General features: G+C 36.1%; 1 protein-coding gene across 3 annotated transcripts in view; it reads left to right on the top strand.

Moving 5' to 3' along the window:
- LOC131371026 (ephrin type-B receptor 1-B) overlaps positions 1–19901 on the top strand; it is a 315677-nt gene that overhangs the window by 84435 nt on the left and 211341 nt on the right. For all 3 annotated transcript variants that reach the window (XM_058418733.1, XM_058418732.1, XM_058418731.1), the window contains exon 2: positions 2465–2529. In XM_058418733.1, the coding sequence (XP_058274716.1) occupies positions 2465–2529 (65 nt within the window). The remainder of the gene's footprint in view (positions 1–2464; positions 2530–19901) is intronic.

Here is a 19901-nt window from a genome sequence, read left to right as displayed (position 1 = left end):
TATTCTTGTTCAACTGACATACTTTTGTTTTGTTTTTTTCTTGAAACATCCAGATTTCTGTGAAAGCTGCTCCATGACTATATCTATCTATATAAATACAACTTAATTGAAATTGAAGTTATTCATATGAATTCAGCACTTTCTTATGCATTAATTCCAAAGGAAAATGAGATAAAGTTGTACATTTTTAACGACTCTTGTGGCTCACTCTGCATATTCCAGCACAAATTGTAATCCAGATGTGCTGAGTGGAGATGTGGCAGTGTGACAGTCATCAGTATATCGTGTATTGTGTAGATTTTATTTCTTTAGCTGGTTAACCCTCACCTATTTCTTGCTTAGCCTTCAAGCTGGCAGCTTTCCTTAAAATCCCAATGGATTTGTGCTAAATTTCTTCCGGAAGTGTTTCCACATCTTCACATCCGTGTCTTGGCCACATTACATCCATTACATTCTACAAAAATAGAAGCTTCTGTGATGTTAAATAGGTACACATTAAAACGTTCCACAGTGGCTTTCTTAAATAAATGTGGTTTGTTTGGTCACACCACATCTGAACAATATGTGCTGCACTGTTCGTGTCAGTACTACATCTCATAGACTCATGGACACATTTTGTTAATGTCCGAAGGCTTGAACAAGCAATGCTTCAAACCTTTGTAAAACAAAATCCCAAAGGACTCCAATATGAAACATGTACAGGATTCTAATTAGAATTCATATCATATTTTAGAGCAGTTCCTATAAGAGTCCTATAGGAATTGTCTTATAGTACAAGACATTAATGTGTAGTAGGGCCACTTCTACAGAATTTTTTAATGGGACCCATGTGGGTTACTGTTCAGATCTATAAGAGAATTCAAAGGAATATTTTTAAGAATCCAAAAGGTGATCCTTTCCATGGTCTATTGGCTGTGGACCACTGGCTGAAGGTCTGATGCATATTTCACACAAAATTGGAAATACGTTATGATTGGTTGCATTTTACAGGATTTCTGGGAGACTTGTGTGAAATGTTTGTTAACGGTCTGTTAGAGACTGTGATTTATTGCTTTACCTGTTAGTCAGACAGGTTTTGGTGGTCCTTGCCCAATAAAAGCTACTCTGGAGTCCAGAACTTCACCATCACTCTGAAGGTCTGGTTACGCAGTTTATGATGGAAATATAATGGCAGCAAATTGCTCATAACATATATATATATATATATATATATATATATATATATATATATATATATATATATATATATAATAAAATAAAAAAATATTTTAGGATTTTAAAGGCATTCTCTGTAATTTTCAATAACAGGACATTATTTCCAATAAAATAAAGAGTCTTCCAGTAATCAGTAATCAAATAAGATCCTTTAGGACAAACTAAGATTTTTTAACAAGATAGCAAAACCAAAACCAAGTTTTAGATGGCCATCTTGCTTACAGTCAAAATCAGGTAGCATGCTGGCCTGAGGCTGATGTGTGTAAAAACCTCTGAGGTATGATTGTGCTTGAGATTTTTGGCTTTAGAAATAAGACTGACTAGGCTTTCACTTTAAAAAAAAATGTGTGTGTGTATGTGTGTGTGTGTGTGTGTGTGTGTAGTGGGACTTGTGCTGCCTTGACTGTGCCCTTTCACTCTGTAAACACTCTTATCTGGAAGTAGTGCATGTTGTCTGTAGAGAGTTCTCGTACTGACAGATATCTCCATTGATAAGCGTAGAGAAAAGCCGAACACTTACACGCAGTCCGATTGCTCAGTGTTAAAGCTTTACATGTGCTTCACACCTGAACGTTTGTACAAAATCTACAAATTTTTTTACACGTTTATTTTTTTTCTTTTACGAATCATTTATTGTCGCATGCCTTTTCATGTTCTTATTGCCTTTCTTATTTTCCCATGCTCATTTTTTCCATGGTCTCATTGTTCACATGATGTGACATTTACTAGGATTCAAATTCAAATGATCTCATATTTAATACAAAAGCACATGTGAACAACAGATGTGGAATATACAGAGATGTTCAGTAAAGGTTGACAGATGAACTTTGGATATGTTTTTGGAGGTGCTTCATGGTTCAGTGAAAGGGGAAAGATCCTAATCTTCATTTTCAACAATGGGATTTAACATGATCAATATCACAAATTTTCTGAAATTTAAATAGCGGTTGCAGTAGATATTAAATATTTAATTACTGGCTTTTTCATTTTTAAAAATCCAGAAAAGAATGCATAATATAATCTGTTGACTCTAATGATGTAAAATATAAATGTGTTAAATTTTAAATGTTTATCTCTTTCAGTTGTAGCCACCAATAATCAAATGTTACAACAAAACAGAAAGCCAGGGTCCTATCAGTCACCTATTGGTCGCTTAATACATAGAAAATAGTAAATATTTATTACTATTACCATGTTTTAAATGAATATTTGTTTAAGTTTTTTTTTTCTCTCTCTCTTTTTCTTCCAGAGACCATTTTGGACACACGGACTGCCACAGCTGAACTCGGCTGGACAGCGTACCCTGCATCAGGGGTAAGTGTGTGTGTGTGTGTGTGTGTAATTCTTCATGAGTACTTTATTCTTTTCTTCCTAATCTGGTTTTGGCAAATTCCACCCACCGCCCTGCTCTTCCCAGCTCCTGATTGGTAGTCCTCTTCTACCCATCAGAGAGAGTGAAGCCTAACCTGTGCTTCCTCTGACGTACGTGAAACTAGCCAATTCCATCTTTTCATCATCTTTTGCATACACAAGTTCACAGACACACATGATTAGCTAGTGATTGACAGGAGACAGAGTGAGAGAAAGTGTGCCATACTTTTTATCCATAGAGCATGGCCAATTTTGCTCTTATGGACTCCCGGGCCACAGATGGCTGTGGCAGTGTTGTGATTTTAGCTTGTGATTTATAAAAATCTAGAACTAAAATAGCTAATCAGCTCCCTTAAGTGCAATAATGGATAATTTACTGGTAGGTAATACCACATAGGTGCTTGTGTGCGAGAGTGGGTGTATGAGAGAGAGAGAGAGAGAGAGAGAGAAACATCTATTCCCCAATTTTAATAAAGCTGAAAATGTTACAGTTGTGTTTTATTGGTAAAAGGTAAACACAACCAAATACTATGGCTCGCTCCAAAGAGGCATTTCTCATTAATAGCACTTTAATAAAAGTGTCATTTCCTCCAGTTGTGGCTCTTTATTTATTTACAGGTTTTGGAAATTGTTTAGTTTTGTTGGGAAAAAAAGCTTCTAGGAAGCTAGAGTTCTGCTCTATTACCTCTCACAATAACCTGTAAAAGAGTTTAGGAGAGAGTAAGACAGAATGAGTCATTAAATCATTTTGGATTACCTTAAAAAATAACACGGTAAAATGATTACGCTCTCCAGGTGTTGTTATTGCTGAATGTAAATGGAGCGATATTAGAGACACAGAGTGTGTGTATATGTGTGTGTGTGTGTGTGTGGGTGAGTGAGTGTGTGTCGGTTTCTCTCTTTGCTCTCTCTGCTTCATCAGAGCGTCGTGGAGAGAATCTCCCCATGCTATTTCATCAGCACAGCCATTATTCTCCATCCAGCCCCATTCACAGTGACTTAATGACATAATGAAGGCACTTAGGCTCCGCAGAGTCCGCAAAACTCAGCTAAAGGCATGAAGCCAAGGTAGAGTGGAGCTTTAGAGAAATCAGGGTGTAGCGACACAGAGAGATTAGCATTTAGAGCCAATGTGAGCTCTTTGAGATATAGCAAGGTCTATCTTGCTATGTGCATGTGTTTGTTTTTTTTTGTTTTTTTTTCCATATTTTTATTTATTTATTTATTTATTTTTCACAAACAGGTACCCATTGCTTTTGAAGTTATCATGGAAGTGTAAATTTGGTTTGGGTTTGTAGCTTTTCTTATGAAATTTCATATTAACTTAGTTCCTATCTGCAGTTCATTCCAATTTACTGCTTGATGTACAAAAATAGAAAAAAATATATATATATATAAAACTTAAAAGCATGGTTTCTTCATTTTGTCACATACAACCTTTCATTAAATGTGTATAGAGAAGAAAAAATAAAGCCATACAAAATATGTTCAGCTTAATGAATGAATGAATTCGTTAATAAATTCCGTTTAAAAGCATTTTACACCACATCTCCCATTCATAATATTTAATCTAAGCGGCAAGAAATCTGACTTGTAATGCAAGTTGTGCAACCCACTGATAAATATTATCGCTATGGTAACCAGCAGTAGGAACGCCTACTGGCGACTTCATAGTACAGCGACTTACAGAGATAACATCGCCGTATTTTGAATGTAACATTAGTTAGGATGAGTATGAAATGATTAGCTGATAGCGGAACACCTTCAAGTCAAATTTTCCCATTCATAGTTTAATAGGATTTCACTCAGAATTTATAAAAGCATTAATGGACGTTAAATCATACAAGAATCTACAGCTGCTAAATCTGCAATGTGCTCTAAAGTGATGCTAAATTTTTTCATAAAGTTTTCATAATATGCCTACTGATGTGTGATCATGAGATTGTATTGGCTTCAGGCCAGAGTTCTCCGAATCTCATCTCTGCAGTAGGTGCGCTTTCATCACTACATTAAGCGTAATGAGGACTTTGATCATTAGCTGATGAACTGAATCAGGTGTGTGAGCGCAGCAGGAAATCCTGATTGAAATGAAAATGTCCTGAATGTAAATAGTAATGGGCTTAATATGGCAGTTGTTAAGCAGATCATCTAAGCTTCATAACATTTCAATGAGATGTGCAATGGATGAAGAGATCATTATAATAAAGGAGGAAAAATATGCCAGATACTTAGCTAACCAAATAATTAGCTAATATTTTTCACTTCTCTCAGCTGCCCAGCTGCTCAAACCTGCTCTAAAACACTATTTATATTCTATCTCCTGCAGTGTTTGTGATATTCAGGAAATATATTAGTACAGAAAGCAAAAACAAGACTGAAAGTGAGGGTGGAAGTGACACAGACAGACAAAGAGACATAGTGAGAGACAGATAGAGAGAGAGAGACAGAGATAGGAACAGTACAACCAGACAATTTTTTTCCCCGCTTTATAAAACTAAAAATCAATCTTCCACCACCACTCCACCAGAATTGCTGTTTTGGTTTGACCCAGAAATAAGTACATCATTTGGCCTTTATGTTCTCCTGTTGGGTGCTAAGCATTCACCTGCTGGCAAATCTTTCCAGAAACTCCCTAAAGAAATGACTGACTGATACCAACAACACAGAATTCTTACAGTGTATAAAACAAGCTAAATTGTTAAAAATTGTAAATTGTTCATTGCACGTTCCAAATACACAAAAGAATCTATTTTCTATTCCATCCTACATGAAGTAAATTCACTTTTACTGTATTTTGGTGTAGGTATTCATTCAAGGATAGGGTTTTTCTCTGCCTTTTGTCATAGACAATAGATTCTCCTCAGAACATAAACACATTTAAGAGTTTCAGAGACATGTTTATCAGACATTTTTGGGGTGCCAAATGTAAAAAGTTTAATAACATTTTCTATACCCTCTATACCAGGGGTCCCCAACCACCAGGGTGCAGACCGGTCTCGGGCCGCAAAGAAACAATAAACTTATAATTTTATATATATATATATAACTTAAAATTATATGTATTATTTCGAAAATTGTCAATTCCAACCATGCCACACTCCCGCATTTTACTCAGTTGCAGGTTTTTCCATACATCAGTAAGTCCACAAGCTACAGATGTCCCCAAAAACAAATGTCACCCCCCTGAACCCTCCGCCCCCTGGGCTGCGGTAAAACGGTCCGTGTATCAAACCAGTCCATGGTACAAAAAAGGTTGGGGATCCCTGCTCTATACCATCTATAACAAAGTAAACATTTAAGAAAAATCTGATAAACATCAATGATTTGTATAAAATAACAGTTTTACTTTTCAGTAAATGGAAATTTAAACAAAAATCTAACTGTTAAATGTTAAATAAAAATCTAGCATTGCCATATAAACTGTAACCTTGGCAACCCTGTGGAGTCTTTTTTCAATGACATAAAATTCTGAGAGGGAATGGGCAATTAGCATAGGAATGATACATTTAGCTTCTATATTTAAACATTGACCATGCATTTTTAGATTTAATATTTTACATTTACATTTAACGTTTACTTATATTACAAATAATGTATTTTGCATTTAAATTGAAATATGTACTGAACCTTAAACCTGATATTTGACATGAATCACTGTCTGAGTGATTCAGTGTGATCACAAAAAAAGTCAGGAAATCATACAAAACTTATTATAAAAATACTATAAAAATATTTCTGTCAATTTTTTTTTCTCAGTTTTTTATTTCATATTAGTCTAAAATCTCAGGTGTGATCAATTCTGCATTCACTTCACATGACTTCTGTCATCATGAGGATGATAAAATAGTTCATACTGTATTTATTTCACTTCATTTTTGTGAGGCAGTGTGTCTATTCATATGCTGTGAGCCAGTCAGGCAGGCAAAGGTAAACCACTTGAGCAGGAAGCGTTATATGGTGGTGCTCTTTAAGCTGCATCTTAATACCCTTACTGCTATACAGTAGGTGAAAAGCAGTACACCAAACGAGGAGCATGTCTGAATTTCAGTATTCATAAAACAGTAGGCGAGAAATACCCAGTTGACCTGCTGCTTCTGCTGACATTCTGTAGTAATGGGAACAATGCATACTGTGCAATCCCATAAGGCAACAGGGCTGGCACGGAAGAGCTGTCAGAATCAAAAATAGAGTAAGGCAGTGCCTTGGCTCTATTTAAGTGTTATAGGTGTTCAACTATAGGAATTAAATGTTGTTCCTTGTGGATAAAATGGACTTTTAACAACCTTGATGAAACTCCTGCCAGGTTCAAACAACCAAACAAAAACAGATGAATTTTTGAAAATAATAAAATAAAAATGTTGTATTTGTTATGAAGTCACGTGATAGTGCCAACATAGTAGATGCAGTAAATCCAGATTATATATATACTATTTACATAGTAGATGCAGTAAATCCAGATTATATATATACTATTTACATAGTAGATGCAGTAAATCCAGATTATATATATATACTATTTACATAGTAGATGCAGTAAATCCAGATTATATATATACTATATACATAGTAGATGCAGTAAATCCAGATTATATATATACTATTTACATAGTAGATGCAGTAAATCCAGATGATATATATACTATTTACATAGTAGATGCAGTAAATCCAGATTATATATATACTATTTACATAGTAGATGCAGTAAATCCAGATTATATATATACTATATACATAGTAGATGCAGTAAATCCAGATTATATATATACTATTTACATAGTAGATGCAGTAAATCCAGATTATATATATACTATATACATAGTAGATGCAGTAAATCCAGATTATATATATACTATATACATAGTAGATGCAGTAAATCCAGATTATATATATACTATATACATAGTAGATGCAGTAAATCCAGATTATATATATACTATTTACATAGTAGATGCAGTAAATCCAGATTATATATATACTATATACATAGTAGATGCAGTAAATCCAGATTATATATATACTATATACATAGTAGATGCAGTAAATCCAGATTATATATATACTATTTACATAGTAGATGCCGTAAATCCAGATTATATATATATACTATATACATAGTAGATGCAGTAAATCCAGATTATATATATATATATATATATCACATATATATATATATATATATCACATATATATATATATATATATATATGGCACTATCACGTGACTTCATTTCCTTATGATACATATATAAGGAAATCATGAAAGCATGTTTGATTTCTATAGATTATAGATTTTTTTAATGGGAGTAAGTGAGCTAGACAGTCAATTAACATTAAATATAAATATGCAATGGCCAACAAGCGTCATAGTTCCTACTCTAAAACCATGCATTACATTATTCATTAATGTGTATATGATTTCCAGAACACAAGACATAATCAAACCAATAAACAAACATCCTACTAGGACTTGCTTCTGTTCTGTGTGTTGAGTGTACTTTTTTTCTATAATTTATTCATAATAACAGAATAGAAGCAGCTCCATACATAGAAACACAAGCACTCATGGTACATGCACAGTAAGCCAAGGACAAAGAACACAGGGATGAATGGAGTCGCTGAAGATACTTACGTGAACAAACACACACACACACACACACACACGCACACATTTCTCCTCAATTAATTGACCGGTGTAGTAGAACCTGTGGTACTCTTGCATGCAATCGTTCTAGGTTCCACAAGCAGGTTGATTAACACAGCTACTAAATCACAGGCTTCTGTGCCTCCTCACTCCTCATGCATCAAGCCAGGAATTGGTTATTGTCTCTCCTGCAAGAGATGCAATCAGCTATACATTGGAGAAACCAAAAAGAGACCAGCTGATTGTTTTGTTGAGGCACCTTACTACCGTCAGAATGAAGAATTTCTCCTTTCCAGTAGTAGACACTTCAAGAGCAATAGCTGTGACATTAATGGCATCCCGGATTGCGTAGCTAGTTGCTATAATGTAGGGAGAAGGACCTCATCTACATTCTGGGAACTTTGGAAGCTTCATGGAATGAATGGCACTTCTCTTCACAGCTGATGAAGGACACTCCCTGACATAGATACTCCCTGGATGATATATACACTCACCAGCCTCTTTAATAGGAACACCTGTACCTTCCCCCCATCGATCCAGCCATCTTCCCACTGCAGCTCAGAATCATACACACATACTCAAATACTATGGACAATTTAAAGATGCCAAACACATGTCTTTGGCCTGGATTATCTGGAAGAAACCCTCAAAGCATAGGGAGAACCTGCAAATGTCACAAACACAGTGCAGAGGCAGGAATCAAACCCCCATGTGTGAGGCAAACATGCTAACCACTAAAGCCACCTTGCTCCTCATACCTCTACTCATTCACGCAATTTTCCATTCAGTCAATCATTTGGCAGCAATTCAGCACATAAAATCATGCAGATACAGGTCAATAGCTTCAGTTAACGTTCACATCAATCTTCAGAAAATGTCGGAAAAATAGAATCTCACTGGCATGGCTGTTTGGGCCAGACATGCTGGTTTGAGTATTTCAGAAACTCTAGGGATTTTCGAACAAAACAGTCTGTAGAGTTTCCACACAATGTTGTGGAAAAAATAAACAAGCAAACAAAATGCCCAGTGAGCTGTTGTTCTGTGGGTGGAAATGCCAAATTGTGGCCAAGAGGGGTAGAAAGAGACAACACTTTGGCTGAACAGATAAAGTTGACTTTGCTATTCTGTTATACAGGAAAATATTACCCTACTATAAAAAAGTATTTAAAAGATTTATGAAGCAAAATGGTCCTAGAGGTATCCTTATTTCATGTCATTGTGTACTGTAACAGCTGTATGTAGTTGAAACGACAATAAAGCCACTTGAGAATGAACAGACTGATCCGAGCAGCAACAATAACTCAACTAGCCACTCTTTTCCACCATGGTGAGCTGAAAAGCATCTCAGAATGCACAACAGGTCAACGTTTGAGGTGGATGGTTGATTCCACAACAGCAGAAGATAATATTGGGTTCCAGTCCTTTAGCTAAGGATCCGAGGCTACAATGGGCTAAACTGGGCAATCCTCACCTGTAGTGTAGGTGAGCTTTGCACTGCTACAACATGACTGGCTGATTGAATTTCCAGAATGAATACAAGTTCAGGTGTTTCTACATACACATATTAATAATATTACTTCCAGACCTTGTGATTTTAATGTTCTAACTTCTATCTATAAAATCTTTCAGATAAATTAGTATAAGTCAAAAAGAAAATGCATATTAATTAATAACATTAAATAATTAATTAATATAATCAGTTAAAACCGTATTTATAACATTAAACATAAAAACATCTCACACTGAATGAATATTATATCAGATAAAATAATTTATTTGTTTATACTGATTGAAAATATCTGATGAAGTCGATTTCCACTCCACCAGCAGAATGGATTGCCAGTGTACTGCTAAAAAAGGGTTACCCTTATAATTCCAAGGTCTCATTCGGAGATTTAGTTATTTAGTAGCCTTGGTGGTTCTGCTTTATAATCCCACGCCCACCTGCTTCCACAGATATGACACAACTGACCGAAATTGCTCTCGCAGTTATTTTTGTTTACACACCCACTCCTGACATTTTCAAAAGAATTGTGCTAACTCCATTTAAATGCTTAAAGAGTAAGCAATTTAACCACACTGACCCTGACCAGGATAAAACAGTAACTCGATATGTATGGATGAAGCCCAATTGACACCATATGTGTTAAAACATCAGCGTCCAATACAGTTTCATGTTTACCAGCATGGCCTTCCTTTGTCTCACAAGATTCACATTTGTCAGCCTCCACTCCTGTTGGTCTCTGTATTGATTTTTATTCGAGTTCTTGGTGTTTTCAAAAGACAGTCTGAAAGAATGGAACAGACAGATGCTGGCAAACAGTAAGTACAGTACGGAAACTTGTTTTGCTTTCAATCCTCCACCACTTTAACACTAGAACTGCTGTTTTGATTTGACCCTGAATTAAATCCAGCACTTGGTATTTATGCTCTCCTTTTGAGTTTTCAGAATACAGCTCTGGGCAGGTTTTTCTCACGAGGTCAAGTAAAGAGAGATGTGTTGAAATTATTGTCCACAATTTATATATACATTACAGATAGAAAAACCCTATTTTTCCCTTAAAAATTTGACAGATTAATGGATGGACGGACGGACGGATGGATTGATAAAGGGGTGGATGGATAGATGAATGGATGGATGAACTGGAGAACTATAGTTGGGGTCATAAGTGTTCATACACCTTACAGAATCTGCAAAATGTTAGAAATAAAAAAAAAATATATAAATAATAAAAATAACGTTTTTTTTATTTAATTCTGTCCTGAATAAGCTTTTTCACAAATGTTTACAAATATAATATAATAACTGAATTTACACAAATGAACCAGTTCAAACGTTTACATATACTATATATAAGTCCTAATACTGTGTCTTCTTACCTGGACCATCAAGTTTTTATTTTTTGTGACAGTTCATGTTCATGAGACAAAGGTTTATTTGTGTAAAATGCTATTTTTATGATCCTTTTTTTTTAATTATTAACATTTTACAGATTTTGCACAAACACTCATTGTGTGTTTAGGTGAGAGAAACAGATTTCATAATAACCGTGCTGTGTAAAAGAACTGGATTGGGTTTTCGGGTTTGTAGGTTGAGAGAGCATACGCACACGCTCCCATGGGAGGGTTTGTATTACCTCTTTTGAGTGTCATCACTGTAAATATACCACCCCTGTTGCATCGCAGGCCAGAAAGTGGAGATGAACTCGAAGTGACAAGCCGAGAAAGTCCCTCGCATGATACGGCACACGCAATTAAAGGCAAACTCAAATGGAGCGAAATATCTAAGAAAGCCTTCTGCTTTCTTTACGAGTTGTGGGAAGATAATGGTGCCATAGAGACACTGTGTTAGTCACACAAGAGTGGATGCTAAAGCCGGGTGGAGAATTGGGAATGGGAAGCATGTAGCATACAATATAGAATGCTGTCAGCTTGCATTTAGGCACATACCATACACACATGCATAGATACTATTTCTTTCTAAGTGCATTCATCAACATAAAGGGATAGGAGTGAATACTGAGGCAGGTTCACTCTTGCATACAGCACAATGGTGGTAACTAAGGATGCTTTTTTTTGGTTCTCAGTGATATTGATTCTAGTTCTAATACTGAAACAAGTAACCTACTTTGCATTACACAATGGTAAGGAGCCTTTTGGTTAGCTCTGGTCGTGTTGGTGGTGTCATGTGGTTGAAACTATTTTAGCATTTTAACACTGTCTTTAATATAGACTGTGATGCCAGCCATCCTGAGTGAGCAGTGCAGTATCAAGTGGCGTGATCATTAAAAAACAAAATTCATTGCACAGTGCTCACAGAAGTGAATTGCTCACATGTGCAAAAGATTTTACATTTGTTTAACTGCTCTACGCTTAGCGTGCATACGAATCAGAGCACCTTGTACTCATTTTAATGACCATGCTCACCCATAGTGCTCTCCGCCATCTATTCACACTGTCTGTTCAAGATACTGTTTAAGGAGCTTAAGGTGTTTTCTTGTTTGTTTGTTTTTTTAAGTTTTTATCTGTTGTCATTACCAAGAAACACTCACACAGAGTTAGGGTTTTTCTAATCGGATATATTCTCTACAAATCTTTTCTCAGACAAACATCCTCATAAACAGCTGACCTTGATTATATGCAGTTTGCCGTATAAAAGCACCAACATGCTTTTAATGAACTTGTTATACCTGCTTCACATTGAAAAATACTGTATTAAGATCATCACTTCATGCACATGTTACATACATTATTGCTGCTTGCACAACTTGCACATCGTGTACTGTGTTTTGCACTCTTACACTCTTACACATGGCTGACCTGTCACATACATGTATATTGTAGTCTATATTTAATCTGTATAGCATCGTCTATAAACTAAATGTATAGTGTCATTATTTATGTCTGTACTTTTGAGGTTCACCAACAACTGGAACCAAATTCCCTGTGTGCAAAACATATTTGGCCAATAAACCTTATTCTGATTCTGATATCACCCCAATACATACGGTCCTGCGGGGCCTCTTGATGGTCCAGCGACAGGATCCGGTGCTCTCATTGCCATGGCCCTGGTTCGATTCCCAGGCAGGATGCCAACCCAGCCACTGAAGAGTTAACTCTCAGTGCCAGTCCCAAGCCCTGATAAAAATGGGAGGGTTGTGACAGGAAGGGCATCCGACGTAAAACCTGTGCCAAATCATGCGGATCAAATGATGTGCTAAAAACAACAGACCCTGACATTGCACAGGACAAATGCTAGGATCAGAAAAAACATACTGTCCAGAGGATCCTGAAAGAATTGCCAAAAGAGACACAGAGAACAATTCTTCAGATGGCAAAATATCAAAGTTTATTCAGAAGTATGTGCAAATATACAGAGATTGGAAAGAAAATTTAATGCATGTGGAAGGTTCTGACTGGCCAGAGACAGGAGTTGTTTTGTCTAATGTAACAGTCAGCCTGACCTTAAGGAAAGACAGCTCCTGATAAGAAGAGGTAGAATGAAATGAACAGGATGTACAGGAGTTTGACACAAAAAATTACTCATAATATAGTATCACAAGAACCGAGTACCATTATGAGTAAACTGATGAATGAAACAAAACCCAATCTTGGTGTTGATACTGGTGCTAGTTCTAACAATTCGACTACTTTTTATTTATGTTTACATCTATTAATTTGGCAGACACCGTTGTTACTAGTGAAATTTAAATGCCGCAAGTTTGCTTCCTTTAGAAAGACAACTTGTGTAATTTGAATGGATCTCATTGATGACTCTGATGGAAAACAAGGGGCAGCGGCAACAATGGACAGGGTCATGTTTAGACAGTTTAGGCAATGTGTTGTTTTAACTAGCCTCAAGGATTGACCAAGTGACTGTAAAAAAAAAAATCAATATACACTATTGGAAGAAAAGAATTCCAACTAATCATACGACTAGTTCTCAGAAAAAACTAGAAAGTTCTCAAACTATAAACTGATACAGCTTCCAAGTCAAAGACTATGCATTAAAAATTGAGCAGCAGTTAATAAATAAGGGTCATGAATCAGGTCAACAGGTTAGATATAAAAACACATTTTGTTTAGATGGTCCTAGGCTACATTTGCTATGATTTTTAAGCTCACTGATAGGAATTGTCAGGGGCTGTCCAGCTAGGCATAAAGGAACATGCTCACCCTTGACATTTCCAGGGGGCACATCTATTTGTCTTTTTCATGTTATTTACTTCAGGTAAAATATCCTAATTAAAAATGAATTAGTTGACACAGACCATGTTTAAAACGTTTGCAGGTGCTGAAGCATGAAATTTTGTTTTGCTCTGCCAGATGATCAAACATGCATTTGTCGTTAAAAAAAACAAAATAAATAAAGTATTATTTTTTTTTAAAAATGGCACAAACCTGGTGCCTCTGTGACATTTGGCCTTGAAAGGTTACAGGTTCAGAATGGGTTCTTGTCTTGATGATCAAATGCTTTTGGCAAACAAACAAGAGTAACACTTTCTATGAAGGTCATTTCCACAGTATAATGAACTATGGATGCAACTATGAGTTACACAATATATCATAAGTAACACAATATATGATCAAGACAAAAACAAACTCAATATCAGATAATCATAGCAAGTGCAGACTTTATTTCCAAGGCGTTAAAGAAATAAGCTAATAGAGAAGCACAAAAAATGAGGCCGTGGGCAGCGACACAACAAACAAAATGCGACAACAAAAGCTTGACAACGATATATTGAAAGATAGGAACATGACGTTCAGGGACTGATGAGTAATGTAGTCGAGTGCCAATTTCGGCATAACAATGACACCTCAATCTGCGTATAGTGCATTTTGTCTTACAAATAGCTCACAAAAAAACAACTTTGAAAGTACTATAATAAGGTTATAACATTATTATTAATATGTCAGTCAATAATCTACACTCATAAATAAAATGTATATCATTACTTAAAAAAAAAAAAAAAACAGCCCTTAAGGTCGGTCTCAGTGGGTCTCTGTGATTTTCTTTGTTATTAGTATTATAATGTATTGTGTGTTGTGTATAATGTACTTAGAATGCATTTGGTTACCGTTTCATAAAGCCTGTGTCAAATGCATTATAAATCCATCACAAGGTTATGAATTTATTTATAAGTCATAAGAAAAAAATAAATCAAAAAAGGTGCATGTTTTTGAACCATTTACCTTCCTTTGCTTTATTTTCCTCTCTGATTAGCAGCAGATGGTTCTTAAAGCAGTTCTTCAAGTCCGCACCTGTCACCTCGCTCCAACATATGCGACAAAACAACTCCTTAACCACACATAAAGCCAGCCAGTGCATCTGCAGTATGGCTGTTCAAAGACACTCTGGTTACGCCACTGAATAAAATCCTGCCTGCCGGTAGCTGATAGGAGCTTGAAATGTGGATTCATTAAGTAAGCACATCGATGCTTTCTTTAAAGAAAGGAAGAGAAGAGTAGCAACTTGCATTGAATCTAATTTCACATATTCACAGTTGTCTTTTTCTTTTCCATTCGTTACATGCTACTCTGTTAATTGTGTGAGCGCTGCAAATGTGACAAATTCATGAGTGAATTTGCTAATGAGTGAGTTCGTCTGCTGCAACTGATAAGTTGTGTTGAAAGTTTGGGCTTTTGTCTCAAACTGGAAGAGTGGAACAAGAGCTGTTCTTGAATCTGCAGATTTGCATGTACTGTATCTACAGGAGCTAACTTGGATGAGAAGTAATAAGGGTGAAAGATTATGGTGATGGGAGTAGCTAGTGGTTCATCGCTATCACCGATTTGAACCTTTCTATTGATTTTGCGTTAGATTGTTTCCAGTTGGAAATACTACAATTCAATTTTGAAGTAATAGTAGAAATAGGCATGGGTACTAGCATGGGAAATTCTATTTATTAGTAGTACTAGTATTAACACAAGACCACAAAGGCTTACTGTCCTGGTCACACATGCACCAACAATTTATTCTTTTTTTGATTTCTGTTATGTTTCTCATTATGTTGTGTGGATTGCAATATTTTACATACAGCTGTGCATAATGGGATGGGAAATTAGTGATTGGCTACCAGGCCACGGATATATAGGCTTGAAAGCTCCAGTGTTTCAGTTTAATTGTCCAACCCCTGTATAATATATGTGCATGGTGGTGTGCAATGTATTTTCTTGCTACTTGCTTTAAAGTACGGTATTAGTTAATATTTTAAAATCTAACCAGTAAATGGTTTTTCAATGTTGTCTTTCAGCAGTTGTAGCCCATCCACATCATGGTTCTTCCTGAGATGTGTTTCTGCTCACCATGTTTGTACAGATCGGTTATTTGAGTGTGGTTACCATAGTCTTCCTGACAGCTCAATCCGATCTAGCAATATTCTTCTGAGCTCTCTCAGTAACATGGTATTTCTTGGTTGCTGTAGAAGCTTTCTGAAATTTTATGGCAGTTTCCGGAATACTTAAACCTGTCCTAATACCAAAAACAAGTTACTGAGATCACATTTTTTTTGTTGATGTGAACATTAAATGAAGCTCTTGACCTGTATCTGGATGATTGGCTAAATGGATATTTGAATGAAAGGTGTACCTCATAAAGTGGATAGTGAGTCGATATATCAGTTATATATTATTTCATTGTCGTTCTATTACTTTCAATTACATCTTGGAGTGGGGACTTACCAATCTAGAGAGACTTCTCAGATGATAGGAAATGGAAATGACTTGAAATTGCTGATGAAATAGAATGAAATAGTGTACAATGCAAATTCTGAAAACCAAGCAACTCCTCAGAGACTTGCAACCAGTGAGCACAGCAAAACCTTATATAAAAATTCTGTAATAACACACCTAACTCCCAACATATTTGGTAACTGATTAAACCATTATAGGCAATGAATCATTTTTAATTAGTAAGAGATTTTAATACCGAACTGATGGTAGTCTTATTCCTTACTCTTTTATTCCTGGATATAAAACTTGTTTGTGTTGAATCTAAGCACACCCTGTTGTTTAAGTTTGTGAGCAGCGCTGTGCCAGCAGTTCCACCATGTTAGAAAGGATGTAATCTTTTGAGCCATAAAAAAGGGCAAAAGCAAAAGAAAACAGAAGACACAAGTAGAGATAATTGTTTATTTTTTATGGCAAAGTTAACTACAGTTCATTAGGTCAGGGATTAGTTTTAGTAGGCTAGCAGTAGCTGGTCATCTAGCTAGCTAAAAAGCCATAGAAGCTGGCAAACAAATCATAGGTGCTACGTGACAAGTCTTCAAAGCTAGCTAACAAATCATAGAAGATAGTGAACAAATCATAGGTGTTAGCTACCTAACAAGTCTTCAAAGCTAGCCATCGTAGGTGCTTTAGTTCCAAAATTATTTACGCTTGTCAACAAGTCATAGAAGCTAGTTACCTAACAGGCCATCAGAATTAGCTAGCAAGTCACATAAGCTGGATATCAAGTCATAGAAGCTAGCTAGCTAACAAGTTAGCAAACCTAGCTAACCAATCATAGACGCTAGCTAGATAACTAAAGCTAGCTACCAAAAAAAAGCACAACACATTTCAAGTTGTAGGTGTTTATTATAGGTGTTTATTATCATCACTCACTGATTTATTGACTCACTGAAGTCAAATAAGTTGTTAATCAGGCTAGGAGACATGGGAATAGTGTTGTATAGCCGCTTATTGCATATAAAAGGCTAGCCTGGTCATCATCTCCTGCTAATCAGACATAATGAATATCTGGCTGAAATGTTAGCTAAATGTTTTTGTTATTTTTGTTTAAGTCCCCCACTGGAAATGTTAATACTTGCTCATGTTTCTCTGTGAAATCTTTTAAGCTGCCAAAATAACCAAAATGCGTTTCTGAACTGGATTTGTTCAGCTAATAATCTGGAGAATCAGTGTATATCCTTTTTCCCCAATGTATTCAGATATACTTCCCTATATTGTGTGGAGGTAAAGACACATAATCCTCTTGTAGCTCACTTTCTCTCTCTCTCTTGCACTCACACTCATAGCACACATACTTGTTTCCTCATCACTCCAGCGCAGTCTTATTGCTTTACTGCACACGTTTGCACTCATTAAATCCTCCTTTCAAATCCCCTCTATCCCTCACATACACACGCACACACTCGGCACATAATGAGGCGAGCTGATGAATTAAATATGTGCTGCTGGAGAGGCGGCTGACCTCTGACCTCCGGATGGGGAGCAGGCCAAGCAGGCGTGAAAGAGAATTACTTAGACAGACACGGGGTATGTACTGGGAATGGCTGTTTGTGTGTGTGTGTGTGTGTGTGTTTGTGTGTGTGTGTTTGTGTGTGTGTGTGGCTCTCAAGCTTGAGTAAATGTCAATAGAGAAGAACAAGAAGCTGGGATATAAAGACTTTCCAGGCCTCTGGCTTTATAAGGACCGGAATGTTTAGGGAAAAGAATGACAAGGGAAAAGAAGATGAGGACGTTGAGGAAAAGATATACTGAATCTTCTCTTTACTTCACTTTTACTCACTGAATTGTGATATCAAAATTCACAGACAAAAGCAAGAGTACGTGCTTCCTGAATCCCTGTCGTCCTCCCGCGGGTGTGTGATGTGTGAAGTGTGATGTGGGTGACAGGTGTCTATAATGTGAAAAATGATAAGCTAATGGATGTCCTCACATACGCATCCCAGGTGGCCTTCCCTGTCCATCTATCATTGACCATCTGTAAACCATTTATTATTAATGTTAACTCACAGCTGGGTAAAGAATGAGGGAAAGAGAGAGGGGGGATGCTAAATCTGATATAAAGGAAAAAAGAAAAAAAAGAAGATGGCCATTCATGTCCGTTACACTTCACTATCTCACTCTCTAACACATACTCCTGCTTTTCATGACCTGTCCTTTTTTTCTGTTCAAATTTCCTCTTCCAATACTTATTGTCAAATTCGCTGTCCTTTATATTTGCACTCCTATTTCTCTTGACTTGCATTTAACTTCTTCTTTTTTCACGTTACTTAGAGACTGAATTCTCTCTCTCTCTCTCTCTCTCTCTCTCTCTATATATATATATATATATATATATATATGCAGATGTTGTGATAATATTTATAACATCACACACGTGGTTTAGTACATTAGTATGTGACTTTTAGCTGATACACACAGCTCTTTTACAAGCACAAACCGATAGCAATGATGAGTGAAAAGAGCCTGGAGAAATGAGCCGTTTCTGATACAAACGCCAAAGACAAAACCTTTCATAATCTATGGGTAAAGTTCATTTCTGACGACTTCTCAACTCCTCCTCATTATTCCACACAGCAGCTTTTAGGACTGCATTGCGAAAGCTGCAACTGCAAGCAGCTGATTTAGCTCATGGTTTTATAATATTGAATCATGAATAAGCACATTTCTGATTTCTAAAGCAATGGTTTATAAAAGACTTCAAAGTAGAAGTGCAAAATGCTTCGCTTAGATATTGAGGATTAATGAGTGCCGAAGGTCCACGTTATAAATATTAATATATGGGTGGGGTTCAGTTAAAAATGATAGGACAATTTATTTAAAATGACATGGCCATAAATTTCAGAGATGATTTGTTATACAGACAATAAGGAATATATATATATATATATATATATATATTTTTTTTTTTTTTTTTGCTATTTTAAATGTATCTAATATTATTTGCATTGTATCAAACACCAAAAGATTTCAGTACTCAATAGATGTTTCGATGCTAGTTATTAAGAGTCTCTTGATGTGGGCAGGGTTATACTTTAGGAGACCACTCCCATTAGGATATAAATGTCTCGGTGCTCAGAACTTCACTGCACTAATTTCCAGTGACTCTTCCATCTAAATAATCCTAACAGTATAACAGTGCCAGTGTTTTTTCCTTTAATTTGTCAAACATCTGCATCAGCTGCCTTGCCCCCAGACCTCTTAACACTCTCTCTCAATCATTACAATTGTATGTAATTTAACCTAAAATGAATTCCGACATTGTAATCGGAAGTTACTTAGCAAGCAAACGCATAGGATAATTAACATGTAAGCATTAATTGGAAAGGCGACTGTTTTACCAGTTCGTTCCTGTTCTTGCTGCTCTGCACTTCCCTTCTCTTTGCCCCCCCCTCTCTCTCATATCTGCCTTCACCCAATCCGAAGCTACCTTTGTATAAGAT

This window comes from Hemibagrus wyckioides, linkage group LG20, assembly GCF_019097595.1.
Source record: "Hemibagrus wyckioides isolate EC202008001 linkage group LG20, SWU_Hwy_1.0, whole genome shotgun sequence".
NCBI classification, from domain to species: domain Eukaryota; kingdom Metazoa; phylum Chordata; class Actinopteri; order Siluriformes; family Bagridae; genus Hemibagrus; species Hemibagrus wyckioides.
The sequence above is the reverse complement of the archived record's forward strand: the minus strand, read 5'-3'. Positions and strand labels throughout refer to the sequence as shown.